Source organism: Pelodiscus sinensis, chromosome 1 (genome assembly GCF_049634645.1).
Source record: "Pelodiscus sinensis isolate JC-2024 chromosome 1, ASM4963464v1, whole genome shotgun sequence".
NCBI lineage: Eukaryota > Metazoa > Chordata > Testudines > Trionychidae > Pelodiscus > Pelodiscus sinensis.
Window position 1 is genome coordinate 192,142,760 of NC_134711.1, and position 15,132 is coordinate 192,157,891.

The following is a 15,132-nucleotide window of genomic DNA, read 5'->3' on the forward strand; positions in this document are numbered from 1 at the left end:
CCCAGGTTTTAGTCAGCTCAGAATTGCATTTTGTTATAAAAATGTGAATGTATCCTTTATTATAGTCCAGAAAAAGTGTGTTAAGACTGGAATATATTTTTATTCATCAACCAAATTCTCTGCAGTTCTTGCTGTTGCTTTCCGCCCTGATGGCAATGAGCTTGCAGTTGCTGCCTTGAATGGAGAGATATCTTTCTGGGATCATGAAAATGCAGTGCAGACGGGATCAATTGAAGGAAGACACGATCTTCAGATGGGAAGAAAAGAGTTAGACAAAATAACAGCCAAACAAAGTGCTAAAGCAAAGTAAGTAAAATATTCGGGTAGCAACGACAAGAAATTGACAGTGCTCATTTGCTCCTATGAATATTCCTCTTAGCTTTAAGTGAGAATTTCAGAATTTAGCTGAATATCTTGAGTCTGAGATGGTTTTAATAACTTGAATAATCTTGTGACTGAATGTGCTGCCCACTAATTTCAAACCTTTTTTCCTGATATCTTCTTCATATGTCATTGTCACTTACACATCTAATCCTGATCAAATTCTGTCACCTAACCTTAATTCATTTATATCCTATTAAATCTTTTGTGTCATGCTGTGCATCATTTAGCAGTGACAGTTAAAAGCAGACACAATTGCATTTTTGTGGATATCTGGTATATAGCAGGTGATTCATTTCAGAACATGTAATAGGAGCTCCTGCTCACTTCATTATCCAGACAGTGTGCCTCCTGAATGCATTAGTAATAGTCACATTTTTTTAAAAAAAAGACACAAACAGTAAGTACACTTGCTATTGGAATGCCTCTGATAAGCAATCTTTCCTCTCATCCTCTCACCCCCCAAAATGGAGGCAGCTCTATTAAAAATACATAACTTTTAGTTATGAACTCCAATCGGCTGCTGTCTTCAAAACAGAGCTCATCATTTAATACTCATTTTTTTCTGTCTCTTCTGAATCACCTTGATCCCAGGTAAGACCAGACCTTTGGGAAGAAAGCAAATCATCTGTAGTGGATATTTGTCTCATACATGGCTTACTGCTCACTCATGTTGATGCACATCCATGCAGTAAGCATAGTTGCAGGAGTGTATGTTAGTGATGGGGTGTTGAGTAAGGATGTAAATTCCCATTAAGAATGTCAACCGGTTAAACCATTTTAATCATTTAACCAGTTAACCAAGGGCTACTACAAAGCAGCTTGGGATTCTGTGGTAGGGACTGCTCCACAGGGGCCCATGCTACCAGAGGTCCTGTCAACTAGCCTGCCATGGAAGGGGGGGCTTCTGCAAGCCTGGGTGGGGAGCTGCTTCTGTCCTTGGTTAACTGGTTACCCCGGTAAGCCTGTCAAGAAAGCTAATGTTTACCAGATAACTAGTTAACCTTTTACATCTCTGGTGTCGAACAGAGACTGGTTTGTCTTGGGATTTATGTTTAATGAGGTAAGAAAGGTGAGCTAGATGGAAAAGCCCAGGATAATTGTTTTGCTGTTGACATGACATGGCTGCATTACAAGTGGTAATAATATTTAGCATTTACATCTTCAGAACCCAATACAAATATTAAATAATCCTCAGAATAGCTAATGAGGTAAGGAAGTACACCAACAAATCTTTTGAAATTTCCAAAGTGATAATTCACAATAAAGAATTTGTGAAGTATTCAATCATGGCAAAACAGTTCTGTACATTAAATAAATTTATGACTCTGTAAGATAAAACTAGAAAAGGTTTTCTTTAAATCATATAGCAACTATGGTTCAGTGTTAGGGCCCTACTAAATTCACAGTCCATTTTGGTCAATTCCATAATTTAAAAATAATAAATTTCATTATTTCAGCTATTTAAATCTAAAATGTCATAATATTGTAACTGTAGGGGTCCTGAACCAAATAGGAGTTGTGTGGGTATTACAAGATTATTATGTGAGTGGGGGGGCTGGGGGAGTTGCAGTATCCTATCCCTACTTCAGTGCTGCTGCTGCTGGCGGCGGCTCTGCCTGTAGAGCTGGGCAGTTGCAGAATGGCAGCTGCTCGACAGGAGCCCACTGTGAAGGCGAAGGCAAAGCCGCTGTCAGCAGCAGCAGTGCAGAAGTAAGAATGGTGTAGTACTGGCACCCTTACTTCTGCACTGTTGCTATCTGCAGAGCTAGGCCCTCAGTCAGCAGTGCCCCTCTCTGGCCACCCAGTCTTGAAAGTAGCAGAACAGAAGTAAGGGTGGTATTGCCACCCTCACTTCTGAACTGCTGCTGGCAGTGCTCTGCTTTCAGAGCTGGGTGCCAGGTCAACAGCCGTTGCTTTCCAACCATCCAGCTCTGAAGGCAGTGCAGAAGTAAGAGCAGTAATACTGTGACCCTACTGCAGCTTCCTTTTAGGGCAGGACCTCAGTTTGAGCAATCCTGGTCTTCCCTATGAAATCTGCATAGTATAAGTTAAAAGCACACAAAACACCAGATTTCACAGGGGAAGACCAAATTTAATGGTCTGTGATGTGTTTTTGTGGCCATGAATTTGGTATGGCTGTTAATTGTTTTTACATTGTATTAGTATTGAATGTTTGCTCAAAGCTCGGAAGTAGAAGTGAAATTATTCATTATATATTTTTTTCAGATCTTTCACTACTCTGTGTTATTCAGCTGATGGACAGTCTATTCTGGCAGGTGGATTATCAAAGTTTGTCTGTATTTATAATGTGAAGGAACAGATTCTTATGAAGAAATTTGAAATCTCATGTAATCTTTCCTTAGATGCAATGGAAGTAAGTGACTATCTCAGTTTGTTTTGTTGAATATTTTAAAGACTGTTTGGTTCTGGGACAGTGTATGGTAGGTGAGGTTTGCAATATGCATGTTTTTGTTTGTTCATTTTGTTGGTATTGAGTAGGAGACACACACACAGGTGGAACCACCAAAAGAAGGAATAAAATCATGTAACTGCTAAATTATAAGAAATCCCAAAGCAGCCAGAGTACTTGGTCTTGAAAGTACAGATTTCTTGACAATAAATGATAGTAAAGTCAACTTTCAGTAACATTGCATTTGAAGAGTGTGAGATTTTAAAATTACTGATAATCTTGTACTGAATAATTTTCTTTGTTCACAACATACTTGTGCCAAAGAATGGATGCAGCATTGGAGAAGGGGCACAAGAGTTAGAATTATGAATGTAATCTGACAGCTTCATCAAATGCAGGTTTTAAGTTCATTTAAAAGTAACTACAGTATAGCAATATCTTCCATCACTAACTACAGTATAGAAATATCTTCCATCACTATTCCCATCTTGTTAGGAGTTCTTGATTGTTACTTCTTATTATCTGTACTTTCGTTTGTCCTGGCTACTCTCTGAGCAGAGCTGACTTGGACTTTTATGAAATCCGTTAATGATCACTTCAAAATCAAGAAGAGGTTGTTGTAAGAGAACCTGAGGTGCACTCCCTCCCTCTCTCACAGTGGCTGAGCATTGACCCCAGAGTAGCGCAAACTTCAGTTTCTTCCAGGAACTGGAGGAGACACTTAGGGTACGTCTAGACTACCGCGTTTTGTCGACGGAAGTTTTGTCGACAGATACTGTCGACAAAACTTCCGTCGACAATTTGCGTCCAGACACATGGAGTTCTGTCGACAAAGCAAGCCGCTTTGTTGACAGAACTCCGTAGTCTGGACGCAACGTTACAGGCAATAACACCTTCTGTCGACAGAACTCTGTCGACAGAAGGTGTTTTGCCTCGTAAAATGAGGTATACCAGCGTCAACAAAACCGCGGAGTTCTGTCAACGTTATGTCGACAGAACTCCGCGGTAGTGTAGACGCTGGTATTGTTTTGTCGACAAAAGTCCACTTTTGTCGACAAAACTAGGTAGTCTAGACACACCCTTAGATACAAGTACAGGTTGAACCTCTCTAGTCCAGCAACATCTGTAGTCCAGCATAATTTTAGTTAGCTGGATGTCCACTTATCATGGGTGCGGCCAAGTTTCCAGCAGTCCCATAAAGTTTGTTTACAGCCACCAGTCTTGGCTCACAGTGTTCTGTGCTGTTGTTTAGCTCTAATTTACCCCTAAATGGCCTCTAAGAGCCTATTAAGCAGTAGAGGTGTTGGTAATGCTTCTAGGCAATATTGACCTCCCGTGGTTTGGCAAATTCTCTAGTTCAGCACCAGTCGGGTCCTGAGGGTGCTGGACTAGAAAGGTTCAACCTGTACAAAGCAATAACCAACTAGGCTAGCCCCTTAAATGTTTGTGAATTAGTTCAGAGCTGCCTCTGTATGTCACTTGTTCCCTCACTTTTTTCATTAGGCTACCCTCTTACCCGTGTTCACATCCCCCAAGAGTTGGGTTCTAGCCCACAGTTTGGGGACCTCTGCTATACATGTATTCTTCAGATACAGAGAATTATGTGATGTTGGAGAGAACTAGTATTATAGCAAATGGAATATGAATATTTTTCAGGAGTATTTGGATCGTAGGAAGATGACTGAATTTGGAAGCATGGCGCTGATTGATGAAGGGACTGGGGATGAGGATGGTGTTGCCATTGCTCTTCCAGGTGTAAAGCGAGGTAAGTTCAGTTGTTAACCCCATAGTTAGTTAATTACATTGCTTTTTGCCATTGGCTCCATGGGATAAAAAACCTTCCATCCTGGTCAGTAGGAGATGGAAAAGGGGTAATACTATTAGATGTGTCCTACCAAAATTGTTAGTTTTACATTTGCACACTGTTTTCAGTACATAAGAACATAACATAAGAACGGCCGTACTGGGTCAGACCAAAGGTCCATCTAGCCCAGTATCCTGTCTACCGACAGTGGTCAGCACCAGGTACCCCAGAGAGGGTTGACCGAAGACAATAATCAAGCGATTTGTCTCCTGCAATCCCTCTCCAGCCTCTGACAAACAGAGGCCAAGGACACCATTTTATCCCCTGGCTAATAGCCTTTTATGGACCTAACCTCCATGAATTTATCCAGCTTCTCTTTAAACTCTATTATAGTCCTAGCCTTCACCGCCTCCTCTGGCAAGGAGTTCCACAGGTTGACAACACGCTGTGTGAAGAAGAACTTCCTTTTATTAGTTTTAAACCTGCTACCCATTAATTTCATTTGGTGTCCTCTAGTTCTTCTATTATGGGAACTAATAAATAACTTTTCTTTATCAGCCCTCTCCACACCACTCATGATTTTATAGACCTCTATCATATCCCCCCTCAGGGTGTGTCTAGACTACATGCCTCCTTCGACGGAGGCATGTAGATTAGCCAGATCGGAAGAGGGAAATGAAGCCGCGATTAAAATAATCGCGGCTTCATTTAAATTTAAATGGCTGCCCGGATCTGCCGATCAGCTGTTTGTCGGCAGATCGGGGGAGTCTGGACGCGATGCCCCGACAAAGAAGCCTTTCTTCATCGACACAGGTAAACCTGGTTTCACGAGGCTTACCTGTGTCGATGAAGAAAGGCTTCTTTGTCGGGGCATCGCGTCCAGACTCTCCCGATCTGCCGACAAACAGCTGATCGGCAGATCGGGGCAGCCATTTAAATTTAAATGAAGCCGCGATTATTTTAATCGCGGCTTCATTTCCCTCTTCCGAGCTGGCTAATCTACATGCCTCCGTCGACGGAGGCATGGAGTCTGGACACAGCCTCAGTCTCCTCTTTTCTAAACTGAAAAGTCCCAGTCTCTTTAGCCTCTCCTCATATGGGACCCGTTCCAAACCCCTAATCATTTTAGTTGTCCTTTTCTGAACCCTTTCCAAGGCCAAAATATCTTTTTTGAGGTGAGGAGACCACATTTGTAAGTGACATGTTGTTGAATATTTTTTCACAGAGGTAATAGGAAAGAGATGTACTGTGGCCTAGTGATAAAACATAAGACTGGCTCTCAGACTTAAGTTCCTGGCTCTGCCATTGACCTGCTTTATGACCTTGGGCATGTCATTTTTCCTCCCTCAGGTTCTCCTGTCTACCTACACTTTTTGTCTTGTAATTGTAAGTTCATCAGAGCAGGGGCTGTCTCTGTGTGGAGCATCTAGCACATCAGGGTCCCATTCACAGTTGAGGCCTCTGGAGACTGTTGCAATACAAGATGAATGATTACATTTGCGTGTGTGGTGAACATCATGTCCAAAGTGCTACATGGCACATTGCTCATGTTTGAGATCAGAATAACAGGATAAGAAAAATAGAAAAGTTACTTTGAGCTGAAAGTAAATGTGATTCCTCAGGATTTGTTTAAAGTAATTTGTTGGTATCTCTCATGTTTGCCTGTTGTGCAGTAGTTCAGCATTCCTTTGTCAGAGTTGTGTCTAATGATGACAGTAATTCCAGGGGGAGGATTCATGTCTGCATTGTGAAAATTTAGTTCAGGGGTGGGGAACCAAAGGTGTGGGTTCCAGATGGGGCTCCCAGCTTGCTTAGATTTGACTTTCAAGGCTCAGGGCCCCTCCTCCCCACATGGGGAGCCCTTGATGGCATGCCAACCCCTCAGCTGTCCCACCCTGGGGCTGGAGCACACAAAAGCCACTAGCATGGGTCCGCCTAGGTTCTGGTGTGCAAAGGGAACATGGGGAGTGTCTTTCTCCTTCAGTCAGGGGCCGCATCAGTGAGGGGATTGTTTTTTGTTTTATTTTCTTCTCACTTGTGTGCACCCCCAACTGATTTTTCTGTGGGTCAGTGGCACCTGACCCAAAAAAAGGTTCCCCAACCCTTATTTAGTTGGATGTGTTGATGACTTGCTTCTCATTTCTTATTTCAGGTGACATGAGTTCTCGGCACTTTAAACCAGAGATAAGAGTAACATGCCTACGTTTCTCTCCTACTGGTAGGTGTGAACAGTAAATGTAGTTTATCAATATTGTCGATGCCCCCATTTCTACCCTGCTCACACAGCCCGCAGAAAGAATGAGTGGTGGGTGAGACCTGCCAGGTGTGAACCTCTAATTTCTGTGTCAATCGTTCAAATTCACCCCAGATTTAGGGTGACACGAACACATTGTCATGTGGTGATTCTCTAGAGGGTTATGGGAATTGAGTTGGCCTCAATCCAGTCACCCAAAACACCAAGCAGAAACCACATTAATTATTAATTAATATTGTCATGTTTCCCCCTTATTGGCATTCTGTGCAGAGGCACTGGTTTCTTGTCCTTAGAGGTGATCCTTCAGAACATGTTACAATGCTGTTTATCAGGCTTATTGTTGCCAGTGTTATTCCTATGCTCTGAATAACCAGAAGATTTAAGTTCATAGTGCTGTCAAGCTGGTACCTTTCACAGACAGTGTTTTATCAATCCAACCATGCAGTGTTGAGAGACCACCTCTTCCCAAATCACTTTCTCTGTCTAAGCAAACAGAACTGTCTTTATGTTTATCACTGCTCCACAGAAAAAAACAAGCATGTTGTGTTTAAATATCAACTGCCGCTTCTCTTTCAGGGCGAAGCTGGGCAGCTACCACCACAGAAGGCCTTCTCATCTATTCATTAGACTCTGGACTGATCTTTGATCCATTTGAGCTGGACATTGACATCACACCTACCAGTGTGCACAAAGTGCTAAGTCAGAAGGAGTACACCAAGGCCATTGTTATGGCCTTCCGGCTGAATGAGAAGAAATTAATTCAGGAGGTCATAGAAACTATACCGTGTAAGGAAGGTAAGAAGGGCTCCCCCTACAGTTGAATTAAGCACATTTGAGACCTGGATTCTTTTGAGCTGAAGTCTGAGGGCAGAGTGTAGCCCTTAAACTTTCTTTTATTACCAAACATTGTATAATGCAGCAAGCCTACCGCTTGTTTATGAAAGGTTGTATTAATTCTGGACACTAGTCCTTTCTACCTCAGTCCTGATGTGTCTAAAGAGGAAGAGGGTGAGAATCTTGCAGCTGAAAGTAAGAATGAAAGTGAAGAAATCTGAGGGTGTGTCTAGACTACAGGGTTTTGTCGACAAAAGTGGACTTTTGTCGACAAAACTATACCTGCGTCCACACTGCCTTTGAGTTATGTCGACGTATGTAAACCTCATTCTACGAGGAATAACGCCTTTTGTCGACAGAGTTCTGTCGATAGAAGGCATTATTGCATCTACACTGTCCTTTGCGTCCACACTGTTATGTCGACAAAGCGGCTTGCTTTGTTGACAGAACTGGATGTAGTCTAGACACTCTATGTCGACATAAGTTTTGTCGACAGATTCTGCCGACAAAACTTATGTCGACGTAAGCCTGTAGTCTAGACATACCCTGATTTCTGTTTCTTCTCTGCCATTCTTGTTTTTGACCTTGCAGAGGTCACTTAACCTTCTCTGTTCCTCAGGTTTATAGCTGTAAAATGGGGATAATGTTCATCTCGCAGGGCTCATGTCTAATTCATTCATGGACCACAAAGTACTCTAAGATGTTTGAATAGAAATGGGTGTAGAAATCATTGTTCTTATTGTATCTAATTAATTAAAAAGACACAATTTGCTATTATACATTACAATGCTTAATAATTGCTTATTTGGGGCCATAATTTTCCTGCCCAGAAGAGCTTAAAATGTAACTTCACACAGATAGGAACAGGAGACTGAATGTGTTCAAATAAAAAAGTCATAAAGGAAATCAATTTTCTGATATTTTTATGTAAGCCTGAGGTGTGGGGTAAGGAAGGAAGAAGCATATAGAATACAGGAGCAGAAGTCACTGGTCAAAAGATGCAGATTTTTGAGTTGGCGAGTGAGTGCTTGGCATGCTAGGAAAGTAAAATTGTTCCAGGTGTGGGGGGCAGCATAGAAAAAGGCATAAAGGCAAGAAGGGGAGGACATGACAAGAGTGAACAGGGTGTGGCTTTGAGATGGGTAGCGCTCAGAAATGTAGGCAGAGCTTTAGGCCTGAGAATGAGGAGTTAGAATTTCAGGTAGAAGGATACATGGGATAGGAAAGGGACTCAAGGAAGCAGGCATGGAAGGAACGTGGTGGTCGTAGAAGAGGAAGGCTGTTTTATGTTGGATAGAGAGGAGAACCAGAAAGGTTGGAGAGAATTCAATCTAGTGGGAAAGAGAGCCATGCAATAGTGACTGAGAGGAATGGGAGGGCTTTAGAATTGTTAAAGTTAAGCCATGGAATTCATTGTAGTGAGGTATCAGAGACCCCAAGGGCTTGTGGGGATTCAAAAAGGGTTAGACATTCATAAAGATGATGAGAAAATTCAGAATGACATTCGATTGGACTTTTATTTGGAAGAGTTATAAATAAGGCTACGATTTTGGAATGGGTCTTATTAAAAGTCCTGGACAGAACACAGGCAATAAACAAATCATGGAATGTACCCACGTAATCCAGTAATGAAGCCCTGTTACCAATGAGTGAAGCTGAAGGCAGAGAACTCGCCGGCATCTCTTAAAATTATGGAATCTGCAATCTCCATGACACAGTTATGGCTTTAGTTGTGAATTCTCTTGTCTCAGAGCATTGATGTCTACTAACAAACAGAGGTTAGGAAGAAACTAGGTCAGGTTATTCTGGTTCCTTCCTCTGAAACATCCTATACTGGCCAATGTTGGGAACAGGAATAGTGAATGAGATAGAGCACTGTTTTTTTGATCTTGTATGGCATTTCCTATACAGTGAGAAGCAGAAAGATTTTGCTAGAGTTTGGATGTGCAGAGAAAGAGGGGAGGGGTAGAAGAAAATGGTGATGGAGAAAAAGTGACATTTTAATAGGAAAAATGTTATGGCAGACTCTGTTTTAGTGGCAGATAAGAGGAACTTGCTTTTAAGTCCTTTGGAGGTTGGAAGATTCAGAAAGGAGTATCATACTTTCGGAAGGGCTGGTGAGCGATGTTCATTATACTAGCAGATTACCTCCTGCCAAGTGATGCAGAGAAGTAAACTGGAATAGACCCTCAAAGGACATCTCTTTTTTCCTTCCTTTTCCCCCCACCTGTTGTTCTATATGGAAGTTTGATGGTTGTTGTTTTTTAAACAGTTGATGTTGTCTGTTCATCGCTCCCAGAGCTGTATGTGGAAAAGCTGCTGGAGTTTCTAGCCTCAGCCTTTGAGACATCTCCTCACTTGGAATTCTATCTTACTTGGGCTCAGCGCTTGCTGATGCTTCATGGACAGAAGCTAAAAACAAGGTGAGTGGACTTAAAATGTCCAATTTTCTGTGTTTTGATTTTAAGCTAAAGTTTAAAATATTTGTGAGACAACTATCTCAGATTCCGAAACATACAGACTAATTAAAGTTACTAAATTATGATGACTTCAAAATACTCATATTTCAGCATATATTGGTCAGTAGGGAAATGTAACATGATTTCTGCAGTAAAGCTGCAGAGGAGGTGCCCCTAGACTCTAGGTAGAACTTTGTAGGAACTTCTAGCTTTAGGTGATATATGCATAAAGAGCTGTAAGAAGACTTGTAGGAATACTGTTCTTAATTACATCAAATGTAAATAATGATTTAACATCCAGTTGGGCAGTGGTTCACGCCTAAGCAGGTTGATTTTGTACTTTCCTTATGTTTTTTATACAGCTGTTAGTTAATCATAGTTAATGCCTGTGATTATTGAAAACAAAATTAGCACATTAATTGTAGACTTTCTGGGTGGGAAGGGAGGGGGAAAAGGGTTGACGTTCCAGAGCAGACTAGAACCCTGCTCCCCAAGAGGGGCTGAAGATCAGAGCATAGACCTGCTAGCCTATATTTGAAAATACAGAAAACCTCAAATATCTGAATGCTATTCTATTATTGTTTAACAGTTTAATTAAAACTGACTAATCAAGTTTAATTTTTTTAATCTTGCATTTAAGTGATTAATTTTTTTTAAATCGAATGACAGACCTAAATTTTTTGGAAAGCAGTATGATTATTTCTGTATTCTGCATTACTGCTGAGTTCCTTTCAGGCAGTTAGACAAGATATGAGTGTTACACTCAGCCCACCTTTCTTTTAGAGCAAGGGTGGCAATAATTTGTAATGGGGGGGGGGCACTGTTAATATTTTGGTAAGTGGTCAAGGGCTGCATTTCTATGGAGAGGTGCAGGGTCTGGGATGGAGGTTAGGATACCGAAGGGAGCTTGAGGTAGGGTACTGGGGTGCAGGAGAGGATGTGGGCTCTGAGAGGGAGTTTGGGTGAAGGGGAGGTAGGTATGATCTGGAGCAGGGTCCAGCAGAGGGTATGGGTGCAGGAGAGGATTCAGGCCTAGGGAAGGAGGGAATGCAGGGTCTTGGGAGGAAGTTGTGACCTGCAGGAGGTGGGAAGTACAGATGGTTTGTTTGGTTGGTGACCTGGGGCATGTAGTTGGGGGAGGAGAGAGGAAGGGATGCCAGAGGCAGACTCTGGCTAAGAGGTGCTTACCTAGATGGCTCCCAGTCAGCAGCCCTCCAGGAACCTGAGGCAGGCTCCCTGCCTATCTGCTGCAGTTCCAGTCTTCTCTGCTCTGGGCGGGAGAGGAAGGAGGCTTTGCATGCGGCTCCTACCCCCTCAGTAAAATTTCTCAACTCCTATTGGCTGGAAATTGGCCAATGGAAATTGAGAGGTTTTTCTGGGAAGTGGGAGCAATGTGCAAAGCCTCCTCTCGCCTATCCTCCCCAGCATCCAGAGCAGAGAGCAGCAGACTTTAAAGCAGCTGTAGCTGATCTGTGCTGAGGGTCCTGGCAAGGTGGCCACAGGCCAGATCTGGCATCTTGCCCAGCCGGATACGTCCTGTTGGCCATATCTTGCCCTACCCCTGTTTTAGAGGTTTTGGGTAACTGGAATGAGGATCTTCAGGGGGTGGCAAATTAAGTTGATAGCTCTTTCCAACTACTATTTGGGAGTTGCCAGAGGAAGAAGCAATTACATATTCATTTCCTTGCTCTATGGGGTGAAGAGTTAGTATTTATCGCACGTGCAGCCATTTAATGAATCCCAAAACAGCAAGGAAGACTGATTCTTTCTTTTGTTTAGTTTTAAAGTAGAAAAGGATAGTTTGTAAAGTCCAAATTCCTGCCTTGCTTTTCTGAAATGTATACCTCGAGTAAACATCATTATAGCAAACAGAATCAACTCTGCAAAGTTATTTGACCTCAAAATGGAATGGTTTCTCTGTTGGTGATGGAGAGGGAGAAGCATTTGAATAGCTCGGCTTGAAGATGAGTGATAAATTGCATGCATGTGATGTAGTATGCTAAAATTGTACGCAGTTTTATTGGTAGACACAGCACAGAGTTGCAAGGTCATTTTTATTCAGTGATATTTTAGGTTTAGAACATTGGTATGTAAAAACGAGCTAACACTTTAACCATTTTTTAAAAATTTGAAGAATAATGGTGAAAAGGGATTCTAAAACTCCATGTGTAAATATAGGCTATGCAGTTAATTGCATGCTCTCTCCTTTACAGATCAGGGAAGCTGCTGCCCATAATTCAGTTCCTTCAGAAGAGCATCCAGCGTCACTTTAAAGATGTTTCTAAACTGTGCGTATTGCTGTCCTTTAAATCCTAAAGTTTAAACCATAGCTTTGTACAAAAGCTTAAGGCTCTTGAATGTTGGGAGGGAAAATGTGTATGGTGTATTTTGGTGAAGCAGAACCTAACTTTTTATTTATTTATTTATTTGTTTGTTTATTTGTTTATTTATTTATTGTGACTTATTTTTACAGCTGTGAGTGGAATCGCTATAACATTAAATACGCTTTGGCCATTTCACAACAACGGGGCATGAAACGTCCTGCAGAAACATCAGTGAGTGAAGAGGAGTTGGAGGAATCTAATAGTGATTATCTTATGGAAGAAGAAACCACACATTCATAACAACAACTTATTTTCCCTATTTATTTTGTTTTGGAGACCTATAGAAGCAGTCATTTGCGCCAGTGGTATTCACTGAGATTAAGTAGCCCTCATAGTGGCTCATTTTGTGTATGTTGTGATATGGGGCTTGGAGTAATCTGCAAAGGTTACAGTAGAAGCTGGCTCATTTTAGGATAACTGAAATGCAATCCATAAAGTCCCTAAAACATGGCCACTGGCCTCCCTCTTCCCATAACTGAGGGAGGAAGGAAAACTCTGATCAGATAGAAACTCAAACCAAAAGATATTTGTTTGATATTTGTCTGTCAAAGATATTTGTCTGTCAAACAAAATAGAAGCGCAAGTAAAAATATTTTAGTAAAAATATTGTGTTGTGTGTTTATTTTGATAAAATGTATATAAATATACAGGCATTTTAGGTATTGCACATCACCTCTCTGAAGCCTTTGCTGTCACAATATTTCTGTGCCTCTGGATTAAACTCTTTTTAAATGATGTGTGTGTGTCATTTTTCATTAACTATTTGGAAGGTTGCATATTGACCTCAACTTATTTTGAAATGTTATCCTAGCTAGATTTAATAAAGTAGTAGTAGTAATAATTTGCTAAATTCTAAAATTATTCAAACTGTAATCTGAATATTGAAAAAGTTATTTGAAATAAATGCCATAGCATAATGTGAACAGATATGAGCAAAGATTCTGTGCAGTACAGCATTTGCAAGGAATTTAATTAGTTAATGACCAAGGGTGTTGAAGTAAAGATTTATGTCCAGACATTTCCAATCCGTTTGAATGCAACTTGTATTACTATGTAACCAAATCAGAACCATAAATACCTGAATGTTTGATTTTTTTTAACATATCTGTTGTACTGCTTATCATTGTTTAGCATCAAAAAAATCTTGTCATTGTTGCTTTTATCCCTCTCCTCCTGCTTTTTGTTTGTTTCCATCTCTTTCCTATGTATCAGGATGTTAAAAAAAAAAAAACGGTATTAAAACATACCTTGGAGGGCTTGGAGTATATGTCTATGGCACTCTGGATTGTTTTTAAACCCTTATTTTTTTAAACCCTTATTTTCTCAAATGCAAACATTGGTTTTAGGGGCATCTGAGGAGCACTACAAGGATTATAGGTGGATAGGGACTTTTAAGATAATAAAATGTAAAATTTGAGGACAAAGTTCTACATCATCTATCAGCCTATGTAACTATAGATTGGTACTACTGCAGGTTGAACCTCTTTAATCTGAGACACTGGTCCGGCACCATTTGTGGTCTGGCATGGTTTTAGTTAGCCAAATGTCCACTTATCATGGATGTGGCCAAGTCCCATTAAATTTAATAGCCACCAGTGCTGTCTGTCTGTCTGTGCTATTGTTTAGCTCCAATTTACCCATCAATGTCTTCTAAGAGCCCAGTAAATAGCGTGAGTGTTGGTAATGCTGGCAAACAATACTGACCTCCTCTGGTTCTTCAAATTCTCTGGTTCGGCACCTGGGCCCAGAGGGTGCTGAACTAGAAAAGTGCAACCTATGTGTTATCACAGTTACTTCCCCATCATTAACAGTTTCTTGTGTGTGTCTTGCCTCTAATCTAGACTTACTGTCTTACTGTCGATTTGCACAGTACCTGGTAAAAATGGATATTCACTTCAGGGTGATATGTGTGTGTGTGTGTGTGTGTGTGTGTGTGAAATAAGCCACATTTGTGTTAAATCAGCTTTGATGTTGCCCCTAAATTTGTATGCCTACTGTTCTTGGAGGCTAGTTTGGACCATAAAGGTAGTACAAAGGATTACATCAGCAGAGGGAGAGCTAAGGTTTTTATTTGCTATGTCAGAAAACATTTAAATTGATAAATACAGTATTTTTGTGAAACTGTACAGCTGAGGCAGCACAATGAAACCCAGATTTCTCTGTGGAAGTCCTGAGAAGTTTCATCAGTTGAAAAGTCAGGCTACGTCTACACTGGTGGCTTCTTGTGCAAGAACAGCTGTTCTTTCACAAAAACTTACCCAGTGTCTACACTGCACAGGCAAGTCAATTTACAGTCTAGCGTTGTAAAACAGGGCTCCTTCCGGAAGAGTTATTCCTCTCCCCATGAGGAATAAGCCCTCTTGCGCAAGAGCTCTTCCATAAGAAGGCAGTGTAGACAGGCAACATGATTTTCCTGTGCAAGAAACTTCTATGGCTAAGATGGCCATCAAAGCTTTCTTGCGCAAGAGAGCATCCACCCTGCTATAGACGTTCTTGCGTAAAAGCACATCTCTTGCACAAAAGCACATACCAGTGTAGATGCGCTCTTGTGGAAGACTTTTTGTGCAAGAACTCTTCCGCAAAACGGTTCTTGCGCAAGAAGC

At 41.3% G+C, this 15,132-nt stretch overlaps 1 protein-coding gene across 2 annotated transcripts in view; it reads left to right on the forward strand.

Annotated features, from left to right (window-relative positions):
- Positions 1 to 13,781, forward strand: part of PWP2 (PWP2 small subunit processome component) — a 34,291-nt gene extending 20,510 nt beyond the window's left edge. Inside the window, exons 14-21 of one of the 2 annotated variants that reach the window (XM_075912638.1) lie at positions 126 to 306; positions 2,611 to 2,758; positions 4,451 to 4,559; positions 6,751 to 6,816; positions 7,429 to 7,647; positions 9,986 to 10,109; positions 12,359 to 12,433; positions 12,619 to 13,781. In XM_075912638.1, coding sequence (XP_075768753.1) covers positions 126 to 306; positions 2,611 to 2,758; positions 4,451 to 4,559; positions 6,751 to 6,816; positions 7,429 to 7,647; positions 9,986 to 10,109; positions 12,359 to 12,433; positions 12,619 to 12,769 — 1,073 coding nt within the window. In that variant the 3' untranslated portion in view covers positions 12,770 to 13,781. Of the gene's footprint in view, positions 1 to 125; positions 307 to 2,610; positions 2,759 to 4,450; positions 4,560 to 6,750; positions 6,817 to 7,428; positions 7,648 to 9,958; positions 10,110 to 12,358; positions 12,434 to 12,618 lie in introns of both variants that reach the window. The other variant, XM_075912629.1, reaches the window with a different exon arrangement.
- The last annotated feature ends 1,351 nt before the right edge of the window (positions 13,782 to 15,132 follow it).